Source organism: Triticum urartu, chromosome 5A (assembly GCF_056163025.1).
Source record: "Triticum urartu cultivar PI428250 chromosome 5A, HENAU_Tu73, whole genome shotgun sequence".
In the NCBI taxonomy this organism is placed as follows: domain Eukaryota; kingdom Viridiplantae; phylum Streptophyta; class Magnoliopsida; order Poales; family Poaceae; genus Triticum; species Triticum urartu.
Window position 1 is genome coordinate 536579498 of NC_141877.1, and position 21229 is coordinate 536600726.

The following is a 21229-nucleotide window of genomic DNA, read 5'->3' on the forward strand; positions in this document are numbered from 1 at the left end:
TGAAATGATGATACCATGCCAACTTTCAACATTTTCAGAGTTCATTTGTAGTGCTTTTCATTTTCAGGGACATATAGCTCAAAAAAAATCAGTAAATGCATGAAAAATAACAAATGAAGTCGGAAAGTGTTGAAAATTGATGATGTAGCTTTTAATGGTTCGTTTTGAACACACAAAAAGTCTGGAGTTCAAATAAGTTCAAAAAATGAAATCCCTTTGTAACAGACGAGTTTCCGTATGAAACCCTCATACTTAGAAAGAGATTGTCCGTTTTGTACACGAAGTGCATCCAGTTTTTGCCGTAACCCTCTCAACTTTTTAGCACATGCTATGTGGATGAAATGATGATACCATGTCAACTTTCAACCTTTTTAGAGTTCATTTGTAGTGCTTTTCATTTTCAGGGTCATATAGCTCAAAAAAATCAATAAATGCATGAAAAATAACAAATGAAGTCAGAAAGAGTTGAAAATTGATGATGTGGCTTTGAATGGTGCATTTTCAATTGTTGGGTCATTTAGCTCAAATAATGAACTAATATAAAAAAGAATGATCTAGAAAACTGATATGAAACTCTAATAGAAAAATAATAAGCAAAAAGAATTTTCATAAAACTTTTATAAACCTCTAGTATTATTGAAACTAAAATTATATAAAATTTATGCAACTAAAATTATCAAAGTACTTTCTGTTCAAAATATTGTAAGCAAAAAGAATTTTCACAAAAAAAATAAAATAAAATAAATAAGTAGAAACAAAATATAATAAATAAGTAAGACAAAATAAACTTTAACAAATAAGTAGAAAAAATAAAACAAAATAAACTTCAATAAAATAAATAAAAATAGAAACAAAAAGAATCACGAAAAAGGTAAAAATAAAAAAAATAAAACAAAATTATCAAAGTATTTTCTGTTCAAATCATTAAAAGCAAAAAGAATTTTCATAAAGAACTTTTTTTGTTAGAAACTTTAATAGAAAAATTACATAATAAGTTAGTAATTAGAAACAGAATAAAAGAAATAAAGCAAAAAAAGAAAAGAAATAAACTGAGGAAAAAAAAAGCAACCTACTGGGCCACCACGGTCTGAATACGACTAGAAAACCACCCATGGCCCAGGATTCAGGCCCGTAGAAGGCCCAATATAGATACAATGTGTTTAGGCCCGAAAGCCTGCATTTGAGAGGAGCTCGAGAGGGCAGCGGGAGTGGGGCTTATAAACCACTCTCGAGCTCCCTCAGCTAGCAAGGTGGGACTAAACTTTCATGCCGCCATGTGGGCAGCACAAGGCCTTTAGTTCCGGTTGGTGCCGCCAACCGGGACTAAAGGTGTCCATTGGTACCGGTTCATGGTACCAACCGGAACCAGTACCCATCCTTTAGTCCCGGTTGGTGCCACCAACCGGTACCAAAGGCCTCTACTTCCCGCACTTTGGGCTGCTGAAAAGAGACATTTGGTCCCGGTTGGTGGCACCAACCGGGACTATTGGTCCCGGTTTGTGGCACGAACCGGGACCAATGTTCTGCCTATATAATCTACACTTTTGAAAAATTCCGTTCAGTTCTTCGATTCCGCCCCTCTGCCTCGCCGTCGCCGCGCGCCATCCCGCGCCCCTCCGACGCCGTCCCGCGCCGCCCCGACTTCGTCGCCGCCTCGCGCCACCCCTGCGCCGACGTGGCCGCCGTCTGCCCCCTCCCTTTCCCCGTGCCGCCGCCCTTTCCTGCTCTGCTTGCCGCGCGCCGCTGCCACCGCCCCGGCCTGCTCTGCTTTGCCGCGCGCCGCCGCCGCCGCCCCGGCCTGCTCTCGATCTGGTTCTGTATATGTATATATATATATGGATGTATGGATGTATGTATATATGGATGTTGTATGTATATGTATATATATGCAGATGTATGTATGATCCATGGATGGTATGCATTGATGTATGATTTTTTTTGATCATAGATTTTTTTGTCGATTTATGTATATATATGTTCATATATATATATATATATATATGTGTGTGTGTGTGTATATGCATATTTAGAAAAAAAAAATGTGTTGCAAAAGTTACATTTAAGGTTAGCTTATCCCATGCCATGCAAGGTGCTATGTCTTGGAGAGGATGTGTTTTGAAGACCATGAAAGTTTCGAAACAAAGAAAATTCACCTAAGGACTCATCATGATGTGGATTTTGAAGTAAAGTTGTACAATTCTTAGAGCGTAACCCATTTTGGTTGCAAAAAATGGGAAACACTTTGCAAGATGTATGGTTTTGATGAGGGTATGCTTGTCACCATGGATCTTGGTGATCCTGAAATCGAGCAAGACAATATGGACATTTGGGTCCTTGTTGATACGCCTCCAATTCTACTGCTATATGAGTTTTTCAAACATAGTTATTAGCTAATTTATATTGTTTATTTCAAAATAGTTGACATCTTATTTTCATTGACAGCTTATTTTCATTATTCAAAGAATGTGCGGGAGATGGTAGACAAAACCCACTACACCGATGGCTTCGAATTAACTTACAAGGAGAAAAATCATCTAGTCGGATTTTGTACTGACATTGAGAATTACAATATCTATAATCAAACTCCTCAACATTATGGTCAATACGTGCCACTAGTGCATGTATTCAACTACGGTAACTACCATAGAGATACCCTGGTAAGATTTTTTACTATTACGACATCCATGCATCTTTTGCATACTTCTAAAACTAGTACATCATTGCTAACTATGAAGTTATTACTATATTTTTCAACAGATAATCCCAGAGAATTGTGTGCCTCATTTGATGTATCAGAAAGGTAGCCTTAATGTTTTGAACATACAGCCAGGTCATCCTACGAATCTCAACTGTCCATACCAGATTTCTAAAAGAAGTGGAGACATGCAAATCAAACAATGGAAAAATGTATGGACAGTCGTAAGGAGGTTCTTGGAAGCAAAAGGAAGCGAAGCGCAAGAATTGGAGACATGATGATCTCCATTCTCCATAATGAAGAGTCAGGGTCTATTTTGTTTTATGTTATTTTACCTTAAAGAGGGTGTTTAGGTCCTACCTAATACTGATGATCATGTGCTAGAACAATTAACTAGGGTTGGTTCGATGACTATGAGGATGATGATCGTATGACTTGTTATTAATAATGAGTAGAAGTTGTATGATGATGATGATTAGTAGACTTGTTATTATATATGATGATGCATGATGTGAGCATGAAGAGTTATTATATATCAGCGGGTGAAATGAACATGGATTGGATTGAAGTGAAGGCAACATGCATGTGGTGCATGTGGAAAGTAGTACAATCCAAACTTGATCAAGTTAGGATTAGTATTATTTTCAACATGCACCACATGTTGTCTCACTTCAATCTAAGTCATGTTTAGACATAACAGTAGCAGTAGCACGGAGATAAGAGAGGACACATCTCTTTATTAGCTACCTATACCAACCTAAATTAACCCCCAAAACCCCTAAAGCACCTTCTTTCAAAAAAAAAACCAGTCGCTGAAATGCTGACACGTGGAAGCTTATTTGTCCCGGTTGATGCTACCAATCAAGACCAAAGGCCCTCCTGCCTGGCCTCGTCGGAGCGGCCACGTGGTGGCCCATCTGTCCCGATTTGTATAAGAACCGAGACTAAAGGCCTAGGGCCTTAGTAACGACCCTTTAGTTCCGGTTCCCCAACCGGGACAGATAGACCTTATGAACTAGGACAAATGGACCTTTTTCTACAAATGGCCCTCTATGTATCGTCGGCCATACAGTGGCCGCAGAATGATGATGGCGTTGCGGAGATCCAATGGTGGGAGGATCCCGGCTGGGCGACTGGTGGCAGCAAATGGAATTGTAGTAAGTATGATCTACAAACTTCCTCTTGTGTCTCGAACCTATAATTTGAATTAAATTTGTGTGCTTAAAGAAAGTACGCAGCTCCTCTGTTCATCTTTTCTTAAATTTGCAATTTGATTGTAGTTAAGTTTCTACGGTACCAACGCTTAATACCAATACAACAGTGAGTACGATCATTTCAAATTCAACATTTTCCAGCAGAGAGGTTAGTATAAAAGTGATGGATGATTTCGCCTCATAAAGTCCAGCATATACATGCATGGACACTTGTATGGTTCCATGGATTCACGGTCAAGGTACACAAAGAAGCTACTCCGTTACTTTCTCCCACCGGCTGCAGCAGATATATGCACTGCTACCTAGTTACTAGAGACCATACTACGGGTATCCGACTAGAACTTGTGCAAGGCTCAAGGGCAGAAATCGACTCAGCCGTTCCACGGGCTCGAAGAAGAGTTTCTCGTCGCTGCCGTCCACAAGACGGTGCATGCAAATCCCGCCGTTCTGAGGACGAGGCACGCGGTCGACGTAGTAGACGCAGACACGCAGTTACCTTCAATGGCAGGAAGATTGCCAGCATCTACGGACAGACAACGATTGCGGCCAAGGAAGATAGCACGGTTTCCTATACATTTGGTCGCCTTGAGAATTCTATTCTCGATGTCAACCCTGAAAAGAGCAGGCCGCCATGGGACGACAGGAAGCGCACAAGGAGCAGCTCCCCGGCGTTGTCCACGAGGAACGTCGGCAGGATCTCCTCCTCCCAGCAGCCGGCGATGACGGTGCTGATCAGCTCCAACTCCTCGTCTTGGCGCTGGCCTTTGACGACAACGACGGTTCCTTTGTCGTCGACGGCATATGCGCGGCCTTGATAGGCCACCACGGATCCGAACCCGTCGAGATCTGGGTAAGCTGAGAACTTCGTCATCCAGTCGACATCGCTAGTCGGGTCGACGCAGACGCCGTGAAACGGATAGAAGATGTAGAACAACATCGGCGACGAGCCCGCTGCCACCAGTTGTGCGCCGAGGTAGTACAAGTACGGGGGCTCCTTGGAAAAACGGACGAGGTGGCCGGTGAAAGGGTTGAGGACGGCCATCATGTTGAGCCCAAAGGTCTCTTGCAGGACGAGCAGGCCGTCCTCGGTGGAGGTGATGTAGACGTACCCTCGGAGCGTCAGCACGTTCATCCACAGGAAGCGGCCGGTGTCGGCGTGCAGCAAGAGGCAGCGGCCAGAGTCACAGTTCAGGGCGTGTGACTGCAGCATGATCCATCCTCTGGGGCGGAACCGCTGGTCCGGGCCACGCGGGTCGTCGGTGACGGCACGCCAGTTGTGGCACACAGCGCGGAGGCTCATGTAGTAGTCGAGGTCGTTGGTGGCGAGGAAGACCTCCGCGATGCTGTTGACGAGCTCCGAGGGTAGCGATGACCAGTCCACCGGCGCCATTGTTGCAGCGCCGTGGCGGTGCTAGTTTGAGCCTTTGGGGACAGTGGCGGATCTGAAGCTAATGTTACCCTGATGCACTACTTAACCATGACGTAAAATTTTCAAGTAACGATGCACTAATAAAGATGTGTTTCACAACTTGTAACATGAATTGCCAAATATAATAGATGTCAATTTATAAAAACAAAAGGCAATAGTCAAACTACTTAATATAGTGCGACAAAATTATTTGAAAAGGATGTCATGGATACCTAATTGCGAATGTGATGGTGCCTTTCTCTTGAGAAGAAACTTGTTCATATCATCTGCACAATTAAAATTACAAATGAGAAATCAAAATTGTTAAGCCAATGAAGCATACCTAATTACAACTTAAAACAATAGCTGATGCCCCATGTTTTGCCAAAACACATACATTGATATATATTTCAATATAAGGTTTAACTTTCCAGCCCCAATTTAATACATACAATTGCTGAGACCTATAAAGGTATATGGAAAAAAACAACACAAAAAAGGATACCGAGCAGAATTCGAATCAAGTAATGACTGTAATCTAAACAAAAAATTCAAAAACATACTACTAATTAGCTAACAGAGGGGAAGAGAAATTCCAGCGTGCGCCGTGGCCATGACTCGTGAGGGAGGTATGGTCACGTCGGCGCTGCAGCCTGCACCATCAATAGTTGATCAGCAGCCTGCGACCTGCCGGTTGCCGCCCACCCATCAGGAACGGATCGATTCGTTCGATCGATCGCCGCCGCTGCGCATCGATTTGCTCGCCTCGCTTGCTCGGGATAGAGTACAGGAGACGAGAAGACGGATCGAGATCTCTTTTTTAAGTGCAGAAAAATGTGGGATTGGGAGGATGGATGGCGAGTTTGTTACAGACTTACAGGAGATTAGGAGAAGGGAGATGGGTCGATTCATCTGACACCAAACACGTGTGCCGGTGTGCGTTTTTTTTTACCAACGCGTGTGCCGGTGTGCGTGTGAAGGATCGAGCATGTACGTGTGGGCTGTTGGAAGCGAAGCCACGAGCCTCCTGCGGCCGCGCGGGCTGGTTTCATCGGACCTGTGGCACATTTGCTGGACCACCCTGTTGCATTGGGCCAAATGACTGTTAGTTAGCACTAAAAAAAATTTTGGACCCTGTAGCTTGTGCCACAGGGTTGGCCCATTGGGCTCCGCCCCTGTTTGGGGAACTGGGGAACGCACAACCATCGGCTGGAGGGGAATATAGGGTGAATTTCATATATGCTATTCAAAACTTGACCGTATTCCCATCTGCCATTGAAAATTTCCCTCTCCCAAATATGCCATTGGAAATTTTCCTCTCCCAAATATGCCATTGAAAATTTGCACCGCATACAGATATGCCACTATGGTCAGTTTGACCGTTAGTTGACTGTCAAGCGACACTTGGAAAGACGATTTTGCCCCTGGTACTGTAGCGGCGATACACTGTAGCATTCCGAACAAATTTGGTCGCTTTCGAAATTGTGGGCAAACGTACTGTAGCGTCCACTTTTACAAAAAAAATGCCAATTTTTTGAAATTGTGAACAATTTTTTCAAAAAAAGTGTTAGGAATTCGGAATTTGAAATTACGGAGATTTATTTTGAAATTCAAAAAAAAAATTGTTCGAATTTCAAATCTGTTCGGATGCTGCAGTATATCGTCGCTACAGTACGTATGCCCCGCAATTCGAGATTGGCCAAATTTGTTCGGAATGCTACAGTATGCCACTGCTACAGTACCAGGGCAAAGTCGTCTTTTTACATGCCACTTGACAGTCCCATAGTGGCATATCTGTACACGGTGCAAATTTTCAATGGCATATTTGAGAGAGGGAAATTTCCAATAGCAGATAAAGGTACGGGCAAGTTTTGAATGACATATATGGAATTCACCCGGGAATATATGCAGGCGTGCCGCGCGTGGGCACAGGAATCTCGAAGGGTGCTGCTATTGATGACACGCAATACGCTGGCAGTCTGACGCTGTGTCTTCCGCGCCGCCGGCGTGCGCGCTCGCACCAACGGCGCGCCTGGACCTGCTTTGGGACCCGGCGCACTTAAACGAGTTAAACTGCTTCGCTTCCAAAGCGGCGGGCGCGTGTGTCAGACCAGACTAGCATACCAAAAGGCAGGCGCCCGTTGAGGTTCTCCACGCACCTCCGCCGCCCTGTACTGTAAAATGTAAACAACACACCGGCGCCTGCGCACGGTGATCATGGCGCGGGCGGCAGACTGGTCAGCCCTCCCCTCGGAGCTCGTCAGCCGCGTCGCCGACCTCTTCCTCGCCACCAGCGACGTGGACTACTATACGAGCCTCCGCGCAGTGTGCCGCAACTGGCGCGCCGCCACCGACGACCCGCGGGGGCCGCACCCCCGCTTCCGTCCCCATCGCTGGGTCATGCTCGACGAGCTCGACCGCAACGCCGGCTCCCGCATCTTCCTCAACGTAAAGACCGGGCGCTTCCTACGGAGGGACATGCCAGCGCTTCGCTACTACTTCTACGTCGCCGCCTCCGACGGCCTGCTCGTGCTGCTCGCGAGCAACAGCGAGACCAGGCTCTGCGTCCTCAACCCCATCACCGGCTCCGTCGTCCGGTTCCACGCGACCGTCCACGTGCACCCCCGGGACATTGGCTTGGCCATGGCCGGCTCCTCGCCGATGGTGCTCACCATCTTCTCCAGCCCAAGCCACGGTGCGTGTTTCGAGCCCACCGTCCCCGGTGTCAACCCGTCGTCCCCGCCGGTGTTCACGGCCGCGCCAACCCTCGACAGCTTCGCCTCCGTGGTGGCATTCCAAGGCCGCGTGTACGCCGCGGACCGTGCCGGATCGGTCGCGGTTGTGGAGTACACTGGGCCTGACACGACGCCCGAGATCACCATCCTCGTCACCGGCGACCGGCTGGCGAATACTTACATGTTCCTCGTCGACAGCGCCGGGGACGAGCTGTTGCTGGTACGCGCATCGTCGACGTCCGCCACCGGCCGCAGCATTCAGGTCTTCAAAGTGAACCTCAGGACGAACGCTCTGGAGCCGGTGAGAAGCATTGGCAACCGCGCTCTCGTACTTGGTATCCAGTCGATCTCAGTCGACGCCGGCAATGTCCCCGGCTTGGAAGGGAACTGCGTCTATTATGGCAACGGCTTGTGCCGGCAGACGGGGATCTGCGTGTACCGCATCAACGACGGCAGTGAGGAGGTACTGGCCGCGCACCCCACGGACAAGGAGCGGCGTCGTGGGCAGGGCCGTGTGTTCCCCTTGCCCCTGGCCCAAATTCTCGTGATCTCCGCGTGGCCTTTCCGTGATAGTGATTTTGAAGGTTGGTGAATTTCTTTGAACTATGCTGATATTTTTAAGCTTTGATTGATTTTGAACGAGGTTTCTCATTTCCTTAGGAATCTTGATGAATTATGCTGATATTTGATTGATTTTACCTTTGTTTGTAGTTTTGTACTATAATACTCCTGCGGAATAGTACCAAAATAAACACAACAATTCTGCAACAAACTACAATGGTCGGCCAGAGCAAGAAGAAGAGGCTGTGTGCGGGCGCGTAGCGGCTGAATCGTGCGGTCTCGGGCGTGCGTATCATGCGGTGCACGGCGATCATCCGAAATTTAGGCCTGTCATCTGGCATGTTGTGTTGACCTCCCAAACTTCAAACTAAGATATGTGAACACACTCTGTGAATGAGACGGGCGGGGGTGACTGATGGGGGTAGCCAAAGCCGAGGGTTGATTCTAGCTAGCATGTGCCCGACATGTGTGATGTTTCTAAGTTTCTTGCACACCATTAACGACCATTTTCCTTGTTACCTCATTTATCTCTTCGTGCACTGTATCCTTTCCCCTTCCAATTTTTCGGAAATAATGATCCAAATATCTAATAACCTAAAAGTTTTCTAAAGATCCGTTGGAAGTCAACCTTGAATTTCCTTGAACGTTGACAAAATTTTGTTGGACTACTTATATGTTAGTTGAAAGTTCGAAAACATTGTTTGAAAGCTTTATTATTACTAGCATATTGATCAAATTAACAAAATCATATCATTACGTGAAAGTTCTTTCTTGAAGAGGCAAAGCGGGAGGTGGTGCTCGCTCCGACACCGCCTTTTTGGGTTGTTGGAATGTAATCACTTGTATTCTCCAACCATCTCTTTTCATTTATTTATTTTGTGAATGTCAACCATCTCTTATCTCATCGAGAGGAGGTTTGAAACTCTCTTGTTTTCAATGTAAATTAAGACAAACTCGTGTATGAAACACAAGAAAGAAAGAGTAAAACATTTGTACGGAGCTATGCTCCTTGATGTCAGCGGCTTGGGATCTTTAAATTTAAGAGAGAATTCCTTATTTAACATTGGCTTAATTCTTTTGCCATATTTGACACCAGAAAACTTTTTCTTCTTTATCTAACAACAATGCTAAAATTTGTTCCCGTTGTGACACTTCCATCTATTTTGAGTATTAACAGTTTTAAATGACACATGAAAAGATGATTTTATCCCTGATGCAACTTGTGACCAAAATCATTCACATGAGAAGCAATAACTTTTTCCCGTTGTTAATTGCAAAATTGGGCAAAACCTCCCCTGTAAACATGCAGAAAATTCATATCTCCACACACAATTATTTCAAAACTTAATTAAAAAATTGGGCAGAACCTCCCCTATAATTTGATGCCATATCCTCTGGACACAATTCTGATATACATAATTCAACACACAATTTTCGAATTTGCCAATGGCATGAAACATAAACATCCAGACTCACATCCAAGTACACATATATGACTTGCAACAAATCCAGGTTCACATATATGAGTTCAAGTCCGCACATACATCATATTAGCAGTCCAAAAGTGTCTCACATCATATCTAGGTTCACATACATAGTTCAAGTCCATAATATATGCATGCCATGAGTAACACAAAAGTGACTTTAGGTTCACATACACAAGTCCAAGTCCACACAACATGACATGAGCAGTAACAAAAGTGACTTTAGGTTCACATACACGAGTCCAAGTCCACACAACATGACATGAGCAGCAACAAAAGTGACTTTAAGTGACAGAAATTAGATGAAGTTCACGAACCGAGCCTTCTTTTGCTTCTTGTGCTCATTGCAGGGCTGGCTAGGTAAGATGTTTTGCTTCTAGTGCCCATTGCAGGGCTGTCAAAAGGAACCTTAGGACCATTTTGATCATTTTTATTAAGCTCTATCTTCCTTGTAGCCCTTAAAATAACAATATGGTTGTCAAATTGCAGTGCATGTATGCCAGCAATACATATGGATAATATTTGATACATGTATGGTAGCAAACAACAACATTAACTATGCATAATATGTGATATTAAAATTCAGAATCAGGAAAGTTCACCTTTTCCCCCCTTTTGCATTTCTCTTGTTTGTAGTATCATCCTCATGTTCTATATTGTTGTCAGGTTCGCTATCACTATGCCACTCAGTGATAGGCTCATATGGTTCAGAGGGATCAGAATATGCAATGATCATATGCAGCACCTTTGTCTCCGAGTGTTTTTCAAACATAAGCATCAAATCTTGGTCAGATTTTACTTCCGGACAGGTTTTAAGATCACCGTCATAATACTGCACATGTGCAACTTCCATATAACGCGGCGGGTACTGCTTTACAATTGATCCAACCAAATCCTTATAATTTGTCAAGTCACAATTGATGACCTTCTCAAAATAAAAACATCGTATGTCCTTCCGAGCTTTTTTTGGATTGCCAAACAATTTAATTCTAAGCAAATAACTTGAATTTGGATCCATCCTGTGAATTAAGAAGACAATTTTGCATCAAACCTATGCATGAGTATTGCAAGCTTTAGCCTCAACTACACAGCTACACAAAGTAGCACAGACCTATGCATGATAATTGCTACTGGATGTAATGTATTGCTACTAACATTGCATTCAAATGAGGAAAATACAAACAGAGCAATTACATTCACTTGAACTCCTACGAATGACACTTACCTATCTGGACACAGCCATGTAGCCGAGGCCAAACGGGTCGTGCCCTGGTCTGGAGCACTTGCCGAGGCCGGCCTAGCAGTGCCCTGGCCGGAGTCTTTAGCCACGCCGGCGACAGAGCCCCCAGCCACTGTTGCACCTTGACCCAGGCCCGCTGCAGTCGAGACACCGCCACCTGCGGAAGCTATCCCGTCGGCACCCTCAGCCGCACCCTCAACCGACCCCTCCTCAGACGCAACCCCGCCCTCGCCATTGGCCACCAGCGCTGGATCCATAGGGGCTCCAAGGCCTGACCCGTCCGCTGCGCCCTGGTTGTCTTCCCTGGCGTTGTCTCCATCCGCAACAACGCCCCCATCCATAGCCCTAAGACGCCGCTGCCGCTAGGGTTCGCCGCCGCCGCGCTAGATTGGAAAAAAGGGGAAAGGAGCACAAGTCACGGGGTCAGGACTCGGGAGAGATATTGAGGTCGGTTTGGGCTTTGTTTTTATTTGTTCTCCGGCTTATTATGGACAGGGGCAATTTTGTCCAACTAGAAAAAACTGACATCGGTCAATGCAAACTTTAACGGTTTCTCCTAACAGAACCGGCGGATGTGTTAGAAAGGAAAAAGATAAGAAATTTTTATGCATTGTTAAAATAGGGAACCAACATTTAAAACGGTGTTATATAAGGAATTTTCTCGTCTTTCAACCACAATGTTCTGAATAGCGGCAACAAAAATGACGATCGGGCTGCGGTACCGAGGAGAACGATGTAAAAATAGTGTGGCCCCATCGGAAATGGTATGATTCGTGGGAGGAAGAACTGATGTAGAGCCTTCCCACATGGTTGGGAGAGCATTGAAGACAAATGAGAGGTTCACCACCACATCATTGGAAGGAAGTCAAATCCTTGCTAATACTAAGGTGTATTAGCATAAAAGATTAACTAGAACTCACATGTTCGTGTCATGTTAAATGAAGAAAGAATCATAATTACAATACATCTATAAGTGAAGAACTATATGCTCCAAAGCATTTGAAAGGGAAAAAGTAATTTTAGCTTGTCTCACTTGACATGCATACACATTGGAGGCAATACTTAGTCACCATGGATGCAATTAGCTTATATAGCTCAACAAACCAATTGAATACATAAGTCATAGGTGCGAAAAGCTTTGGCGTATCATGCCATCAGGTCACATGCGATCAACTCATAATGTGATAGGTTCTGGAATGTGTGAACAATGTACATTCGAAGACTCAATCCATTAGTGCATACATGTGTGATAACTCCTGGTCAGGTAGCTTCTTATATATACAAAATCTAGGCAATGGTGTAGAATATCTTATTCTACACTCCTGCCATATACAAAATCTAGTAAACGGTGTACAAAATGTAGTAATTCTGAAAATAATTTTTTACTATCCAAGTTTATAATTTACTACACATTTTCAAAATACTATGTTGTGTATAATGTGTTACTATATTTTGTATGTAGCGTTACTATGACAGATTTGGTAGGATCGGACATGATAATTGCGTTAGGTATGAAGAATTTTGAATCGGTGTATCTAATGTTATACATGACCGTACCCATGAAATTTGAACCCCGGTGCGAAATCTCAAGTTAGGCCCTAGCTATATATAAGAATAAAAGCAATGGAAATTAAGGAGCTACATTGATTCTTATTGGTTTTAATTTTTGCTCAGATTTATGCCTTGCAATAATAGAAACAAGTCATGATACTCTTAACTGCCAACCTACCTTTGTGTTAAAGGTGCTACATTTCTAGTCTTAGTTGCTAATTCTTCAAATATATATGTTCATTGCTGTCTTTTCTGAAATGGCATATATCATTTCCAGTTACTATCTGTAGCCAATTCACAACTTTGAATGAGAATATCCATATTTCGAGCATTTTAATTTCTTGCATACTTCTAATGATTACACAAATCAGTTTCTATGCGCCCACTCATTGGATTTCATTAGATTTTTTAAAGGTTTACACCTTTACAACATGGATGATGAAGTTTATTTTACATGGAAAATGGAGCAACTTTGTGCTTATTTGTTTGCTTATATGCTCTGCATTGTCCTCTATGTTAAGAAATAAATAGAAGACAAAGTAGGTATGTGCTTTTCTAAACATCTATACTGCTGAAGCACCTTTTCTGTGACATTTAATATAGCTATTCATTATCTGGGTGTATTTGTACTACTTTTTGATGAGGGATGTAACATGAGAGCTCCATTGTTGAAACTTTTAAAATAGACAAAAGTGAACACTTACACTAAAACTCTGCTTTTCTACCATATTTAGTATGCACACATTAAAGCCTTAATATGTACTTTTCTTCTTAGAACAGGACCCTCTGCAAAATCAGTTTCGTTGTCTTCTTTATTTGTTTTTTAAGGTCCTTCTTTATTTGTTTCATGTGATGTGAGATAACATTTTGTTGCAGTGTTGATCATATTTTAACTTTTCATTTTTGTTTGGAGAAAGATGTTTCCCTTTCTTACAAATATATTATTTCTTAAAGAGAACAATAGTCACCATACAAGGTTCTTCACCAAAAAAATGTTTTTCTGTGTGCAACTAAGATTTATTTTCTGCTGATTGGTTGTACAATCTTATTCTGCAGAACCCAGATGAGAGACAAGAAACACAAGGTCCATTATGAGGTGAGGGTTTTGTTGCCCCATTTTTCAGTTTCATGACCCGGTTTCTTCATGTTTTGAAGAGGATTGGTTGTTGCTCACTTTGTTCTTCTTCCCATAGTGCACCGACGGGGTTGTAGTCTATAGTAGGACTGAAGTAGTACCACCTGAGTTTTTAGGTTCACTAGATGACCCGGTTGCGCCAATGGCGCAAGAACCGAATTAAAAAGAATGTTATTAGTAAGTAGAAGATGTAACTGGAAATATAATGCAATGTGGATTGTATTACATCATGTATTAACCACAAATCATGAAATCAATACCAGCGAACCAAATAATGTCACCACCTCTGTACTAACAACCAACATTTTAGCATAAGGAGTATCACATGAGTGATTACTTGCACATCAGGAGTATCACAATTACAACTAAAGAGGCATTGTCCTCACTGATGTCCCTGAGCCCTTCACAAGGAGAGTTCCAAGACTCGCAAGCTCTTCCTCCAGCTCTGCCCATGACCCTCAGTTATGAACCTCGTCCCTCAGCAATTAGACTCCGGTAGTTTGCAAACTACCATTTCCCATAGCACATTGATTTACATGGCTACTCTCACCAATGAGAGGACCAAGCGCAGAAAAGATTCAGAACTTTTGGAAGGAAACAATTATGGAGCTATGGGTCTCTCAGCATTTACCATGCCTAATCGCATGAATCCAACAAATTTGCCAACTCAAATGCTACAAAGACCAAATGATGGTGTGAGGCAGCTCACCATATATCATCGACTCTTACAATGATAGATCCATAGATCAGCGAGGATATTCATAAGTGCTTCACCTAAGAAGGCCAAGATGCCATACACACAATTAGAGCCAAAACAAAACCTGAAGCAGTGGAAATAGCCATCTCTAGTTGCTGGAGGAAATAAATGAAATAACAAGCAAGAAGAAGCAAAATGATGTCGGAAGTGTATCAAACAATCGTACTGAAATGATCAATACACAAAAAGGAAGCGATCTCTAGTTGTCAACGCACTGAATTTAGCATATAAATGACATGGTGACTAAAATAATTACCTTATATCATCTTAGGAAATGTTCCAGCAAAGAAGGCAATGACTTCTCCGTATCACCCATAGCATGAATTTTTCAACTTCAAATCGTATGATACCATGGACTCTGCATATGTTGATAGGACATAATAATTAGCCACAAAGCAGGGGTACGGATAACACATCGAAAGTAAAAGAGAGAGCAAATTTAATGCTTACCGCAAAGCATGGGCACATATAACTTACTGGTTCATCTGCCACTACTTTATTATCTATGAAGAGACTAAAAGTAAAATGTACAACTAAATCAGGAATAAGAACACCATAAAACACTGGGTTTGGTCTGCATGCAAACCATTAATCTGATTGGAGGTGGAAAACTAACGAAGATCGGATAAAGTCTCAAGGTAAGATATACGTACAGTCATTCGAGTAAATAACAGAAAGGTAACCACCAGATCATCTTCTGTTCTAGAACTCTGTATATATCTGTGTTTAAAATATTTGGCAACAAAACTGACATATTAGGTATTTCTGACTAACACAACCCATCTGTTGCAGAGCACACAACTTTTAGATACCTTTGATGAGCAATAAGATCTATGTTGGCATAGAAATCAAATGCATGCTCAATCAAGGACTTTACAAATGAGGTAAAAATAAAGGAGAACACAAAGCTTATATTGACAACCAGCCAAAGTCCAGTACCTGGCCAATGCCTAGTAGTATGATGGGAAATTACCCAATTGGAAATCATAAACAAAAAACTGATTACAAATAATAATGATATAATATTTATAAAATGAATTCAAGAATTAAAGTAAGCAAGCCTTGATTATAGGTGAGTGCATACCAAAGTTTTGTGAGGTTAGGCCTGAACATAAACATGAGAAATGAGCGTGAGCAAGGACCAATAGCATCTAATTCTTGGCCCAACCTGTACTGTTTAATCAGTATATATAATAGGGTGAATGAACTCAATATGTATGAAAGGAATAAATAAGAAAAATATTGTACCTCATGCATTGGCACGGGTCTCGCCGATCTGAGCCTGGCAACAAAACATACCAGCGTGTAAAGGAAGGATTGCAGAAAAATTAAGAGAAGCAGATGCCAAGTAAACAAAAAGCATGTATCTTAGTCATCTCAATCATATTGTCCATAGTGGTCCTCTAGGAATGAGCGAGAAAATGATCAAAAATCATATGGCAAAGGAATATCTAGGACAACACAAACAACAACAATAAAGGAAACACTACGCATTGCTCGAAAAAAGGCCCCGACCCTGGCGGTCGCGCGTGAAGGGGCCGACGTCATGGCATATCGACCGCACCTGACAGTTGCGTCTTGCTATTGCTAGCCCTCATCGCCGATGTGCTCCTTCCTTAGTCGCTGCCCTCGAACCTCCTACTTAGCCGAGGAGGGGAGGGTAGCGGGGCGCAGGAGCCGTGTGAGATCGGCAGCTGCCATCTCCCACCCATTGAGCCGCCTACCTGACTGGCACCTGCTCCGCCCCTCCTTCGTCCAACAACGTCTAGGTTGAGCACTTCCTCGGAACTACTGATACAGAATTGAAAAAGAAAGAAGGGAAAATGCCTTATTAGCAACACATGGATACCCCCAGTTTATAGAAGGATAGTAAGCATGGAGATGAGTTCATAGACATGGTGCTCACCAGAAGGGCTGCTGGTGATTCCTATATTCTTCAGTGGAGGAGAAACCAAATTAAGAGAGGATCATCATGTTCTATCTTACTCAAGTGACCAAAAGATGATGTAATCATTAATTAATTTGTGCAAGAATAATATTAATAAATTCAATAGTTTAGAAAGAGTGAAGAACAATATTAATCAATAGAAAGAGCGAAGAAATTACCTCCATCTGTTCAGTCACCGCCATGTACAAATTATATAACCTACAGATTTCAAAAGAAAAACTTATGGCCTCATAAAAGTTGTGGCATAGTTCTAAAAAGTTGGATCGTGAGATTCAACTTTTATATAACTAATTTATATAGAAAATTTCACGCTCTATATTCTTTATCATATCTTTTCTTAATGTCCCGTAACTCCATCCATATAGTTTATATAACAAGTAATTTGCAAAAAAAAATAGTTCACACCCTCAGACGTACGACACACTCTGTTCTACTAAACATGTCACGCATGGCTGGTATTCCGAAAGAGAGCAGTCACATGTGAAGAAGAGTCTCACTCAAGTAGGAGGTCATCATGTTGTGTTCTATTTCTGGCCATCAGTCTCAGGGATTCATGTCCAGACTCCAAATTCCACTTTCTTGTGTATGCACAAAGGACAACTAACTGGACTCTACATCTATAGTTTTCTGCTTCAACAGGTTAACAAGATTCATGTCCAGAATCCAAGTCACAACTTTCTTGGTTATGTAGAAAGAGGGAAAGACAGTAATGATCCATTGCCTTCTAGATTTATTACATTTAAAAGCTAGATAGTAGAGCCAGTTCCTACAGGTCAAATAAATTCTATGCAAATAGTGCCCTGTAACCAGTATACACACACATTCAGACAAAAAGAAAAACATGGACATAAAAATTGTTGCACCCATGATTTCTACTGTATTTGCAACATCCATCCATTTATCTCTGTATATCCATGAAAGCAAGAGTCATTGTCAAAATGTTTGTCCGTTCAGCAAGCGAGCAGTTACTACAACGCTTCTATTGCCCACCCCTACTTAAATGTATTGAAGAGGTTATGTCATAGGTGGTTCCGGTATGGTCTTTTAATAGGTTAATAAGTCATTTCTCGATAAGTTGATGCTTCCATGGTTTGTCCTGTGCACGGTGGGTTATTAGAAGACAAATATATCAAAACGAAGTGAGTATTAACCACACAAACACACACAATTTTGATATGAATAAATATGTGTGCACTGACACAACAATTACAAAGGATTAGCATATAGCTTATCAGACAAAAAAGGACAGTCTTTATAACACCAAGTCACAACAAAAGAAATATACTCTCCACAGAACAAAGAACTAATGAGGGAATATCAATTTTAAAGAAACACCAAAATCCAATGAAACTATTGAACAACAGGAAGCATAATAAGAATTGCATAAACCTCTTTGGACCTTTTACACAAACTGAAGGTAGCATTGTAGCCTTGTAGGTACTAATTAACCCTGGGCATATAATAACATGTAGTCAAATAGCTGAATCAAGGAAATTCGATAGTAAGAAAAGAAATGGGGGCGTTCTAAAACCATAGCTACAGTGTATACAACAAAAGTTAGCTGCTTGGGGAAAAAATGGATGCACCTTGGATCCACCTGATATTAGTAGTTGTCGCTGGTCATATTTCTCCGTTGAAATTGGTGGGGGCATATAAGTACGTAGCTTCCCGTTGAAACCAGCTGCCCCTAGGAGAGCAAGTACAGATAGATTAGAATGGGGTGGGTTTGAGGCACAAGTGAGAAGCAAGGAAAAAGGAAAGGGGAGGAGAACCCATACCTGGTTCTCTGACTGTATACATTGGCAAAGTTGCAGAGATACAGCTACCGGGCTGCTCTCATCAGGCCATCCGAACCCTACCCATGAAATATATAAATGAATTAGAGAAAGGAATAAGAATAAACACTCAGTGTCGGTGACGGCTGAAGGCCGAGCTCATGGTGGGGAGGTGCAGCGGTAGTAAAACTGAAACATTCATCAAGCAAATGTTGACTGCCATATGACACAACCAGCAAGGTAAGAAATCGATTCATGGAGGAGCTCAACCTTGTCGATCTGGTTGTGTGGACGCTGAGTGTAGAAAGAGAGCATCCCTGCTCTTCTTGAGGGGTTGAGTTGGCCTTGGTTGGGAGATGAAGGAGGCTGGTGCAGAGTAGGCGGCACCAGCAGCAACCTCGGCATATGCAGTTGACGAGGAGGGCTGCCGGTCCTTCTAGAGCTGACGACGCCTCCTTCCTCTCACCATTGGCCTCCTGCGGCAGAGGAGGCGCCAATGACTGCAGCGACCTCGTCCAGGGAGTCAAATAAAGCAATTTCTTCTCAAATTCATTGCTAAGGAGATATAAATATTACCCTCAAATTGCACCAAAAAAGTGATCAAGCTCATCACCAATTTGACCAATAAGCCTCAGCACAAAAAATACTCGCCAAGGGTCAGCATCCCTAGTCCTATGAACTTGCAGCATTAAAATAAATAGTCATTTCGAACCTACTTTTTGCACAATCAAGAAATCCGACAATAAGCTGTGAACTGCCACAGGAATACCAACACAGAACCATGGAAAAATTTCAACAGCAAGGCTACAGACCCGACGTTGCAGGTGGATGAAAGGGTAAACCCTAGGGGAATGAACGAGGCGTGAATGGAGGGGGACGAGAGGGGCGAACCTCGCGGTTGGAGGAGGAGAGAGCGGCGGAGGCGGAGGGGGAGGCGACGTACCTGTCCAAGTCGTCGTCATCCTCGGCGCGGGGGACCGAGCCGCCGCCGCCACCGCCACCGCCGGAGACGGGGGATGAGGAGCTCCCAGTCGCGGTCGCGGGGCCTTGTTGTCAGGGGGATGGACCCCGGGCAGGCAACGGAACCCGGATCCTGTTCAAAAACAACGGGGCTGGCACCGCCCCTCAATACCGGCACGCGCTTGGCCGGGTCGCTCGACCCGACCAAGCCCCGCAAGCCGGCCAGACTAGCCGACCTGACAAGACACGTCGACTCGGCCCCAACAACTAGCGCAAGACAACCGAACCCGGCACGACCAAAGCCTCCTCAACAAGCCAGCGCCACCCGTGGCGTGCTACGCAATCTAGCCGTGGGTCAACTCCCGTCCCATCCAGGCCGTATGATGGGGACGAGACTTCAATCAATGATGACCGAGGCAACAGTGCCCCGCCCATGCCTCTGGTCAGCAGGAACGTGGCAACAGTGCCCCTCACGTACCCGCTGACCAGGGCCGGCGTGGCTACAGTGCCCCCGCCTTCACCCTGACGACAGTAAGCGGCAACCTGACGGAGAGCACTGTACGCGACTCGACTCGGCCACGACTTGACGATCGACAAGACGGCGCACAGTCCCCCTAGGCATGTGGGGCCCGCACCTAGGGGAACCCGGCGAACCACAAGCCCTCAGCGGGACCCAGCCCGAGTCCCCAGATACCGACAATACGGACCCACCGACTTGTAACATTACCATTGTACCCCCGGGGGGTTGGACTATAAAACCCCCCGGGAGCCCACGATCATAGAGGGGAGCGGGCAGGAGGGAAAGCAGAAAACACATACGAGAGAAAAGCAAGTAAGCATAAGGACTAGCCACAAAACAGCAACACCAGAGAGAAGGAGTAGCCCAAGCCTCGGCCAGCTTCCTTCCTCCTCCATACAGCTCCAGGAGAAACATTGTACTATCGATCATCCAACTACACTCGGCAGGACTAGGGGTATTATCTCTCCGGAGAGCCCCGAACCTGGGTATGTCTAGCATCCCGCGCCCGCTCATGCCAACCCTGCCTTTGGAGTCCACCAGCGCTCTCGAGCCTCCTCCTCTCTTTAGCCATCCCTTGGCATCTGCCGTGCGCCCACCACGACAGTTGGCGCCCACCGTGAGGCAGCTCGAGGACCTGGCCGGGAGCATGCTTCAGACAGGGCCCTTCTCCTACACCGACGAGTCCGTCGCGCTGACAGACAACGTCGTCGGCGCGCTTGCCGCCTCCTTCGCCGCGTTGCGCATCTCCGATGCGTTCGCGGCCGACGAGTACCCCAGCGAGGTGCTCAGCTACTCCAACTCTCCCTTCTCTCTCGGCGGCGGCGTTTCCGCCGGGGCAATGGACGTCCATGTGGAGGTCTTCGTCACCGGCGACGGCGCCTCCTCCTCGTCAAGCAAGACGAGGAAGGCTGCTGAAGCCAGGGCTGCAGCGGATCAAATCGAGCCGTCCGATCCGTTGCGCGCCGCGATGCAGAGCCTCCACATCTCCATCGGCACCGACGTCGACGCCACCAACATCGCTGAGGCCCGAACCCAGCTCGAGGAAAGGTGCCAGCAGATGCTGGACCTATCCGAGACGCTCGCCGCCACTCAGCGTCGCCTGGACGCCGCTCAGCTAGAGCGCAATGCCGCCTATGGATTCACGCCCCCCGCAGCCGAGCCAAGCCGGGTCGCCGATGTGCATGCCCGAGGAGGAGCGATCGGTCGGGCCCTCGGCGCCATCCCAACCGTCTACGAGACCCCAGCG

The 21229-nt window shown here is 44.6% G+C and overlaps 3 protein-coding genes across 3 annotated transcripts; 1 reads left to right on the forward strand and 2 right to left on the reverse strand.

Annotated features, from left to right (window-relative positions):
• Nucleotides 1-4477: 4477 nt before the first annotated feature.
• On the reverse strand, nucleotides 4478-5299 carry LOC147972597 (uncharacterized). The gene has a single exon (XM_087524402.1). It carries the CDS (start codon nucleotides 5297-5299, stop codon nucleotides 4478-4480), a length of 822 nt encoding a protein of 273 aa, XP_087380528.1.
• Nucleotides 5300-7534: 2235 nt separating this feature from the next.
• LOC147972598 (uncharacterized) lies at nucleotides 7535-8644 on the forward strand. The gene has a single exon (XM_087524403.1). It carries the CDS (start codon nucleotides 7535-7537, stop codon nucleotides 8642-8644), a length of 1110 nt encoding a protein of 369 aa, XP_087380529.1.
• A 1541-nt stretch (nucleotides 8645-10185) lies between these two features.
• On the reverse strand, nucleotides 10186-11774 carry LOC125556561 (uncharacterized). The gene is made up of 3 exons (XM_048719269.2): nucleotides 11323-11774; nucleotides 10700-11116; nucleotides 10186-10554 (listed from the first exon to the last, which is right to left on the reverse strand). The coding sequence occupies exons 1-3, from the start codon at nucleotides 11676-11678 to the stop codon at nucleotides 10407-10409; spliced, it is 921 nt and encodes a 306-aa protein (XP_048575226.1). The 5' UTR covers nucleotides 11679-11774; the 3' UTR covers nucleotides 10186-10406.
• Between the last annotated feature and the right edge of the window lie 9455 nt (nucleotides 11775-21229).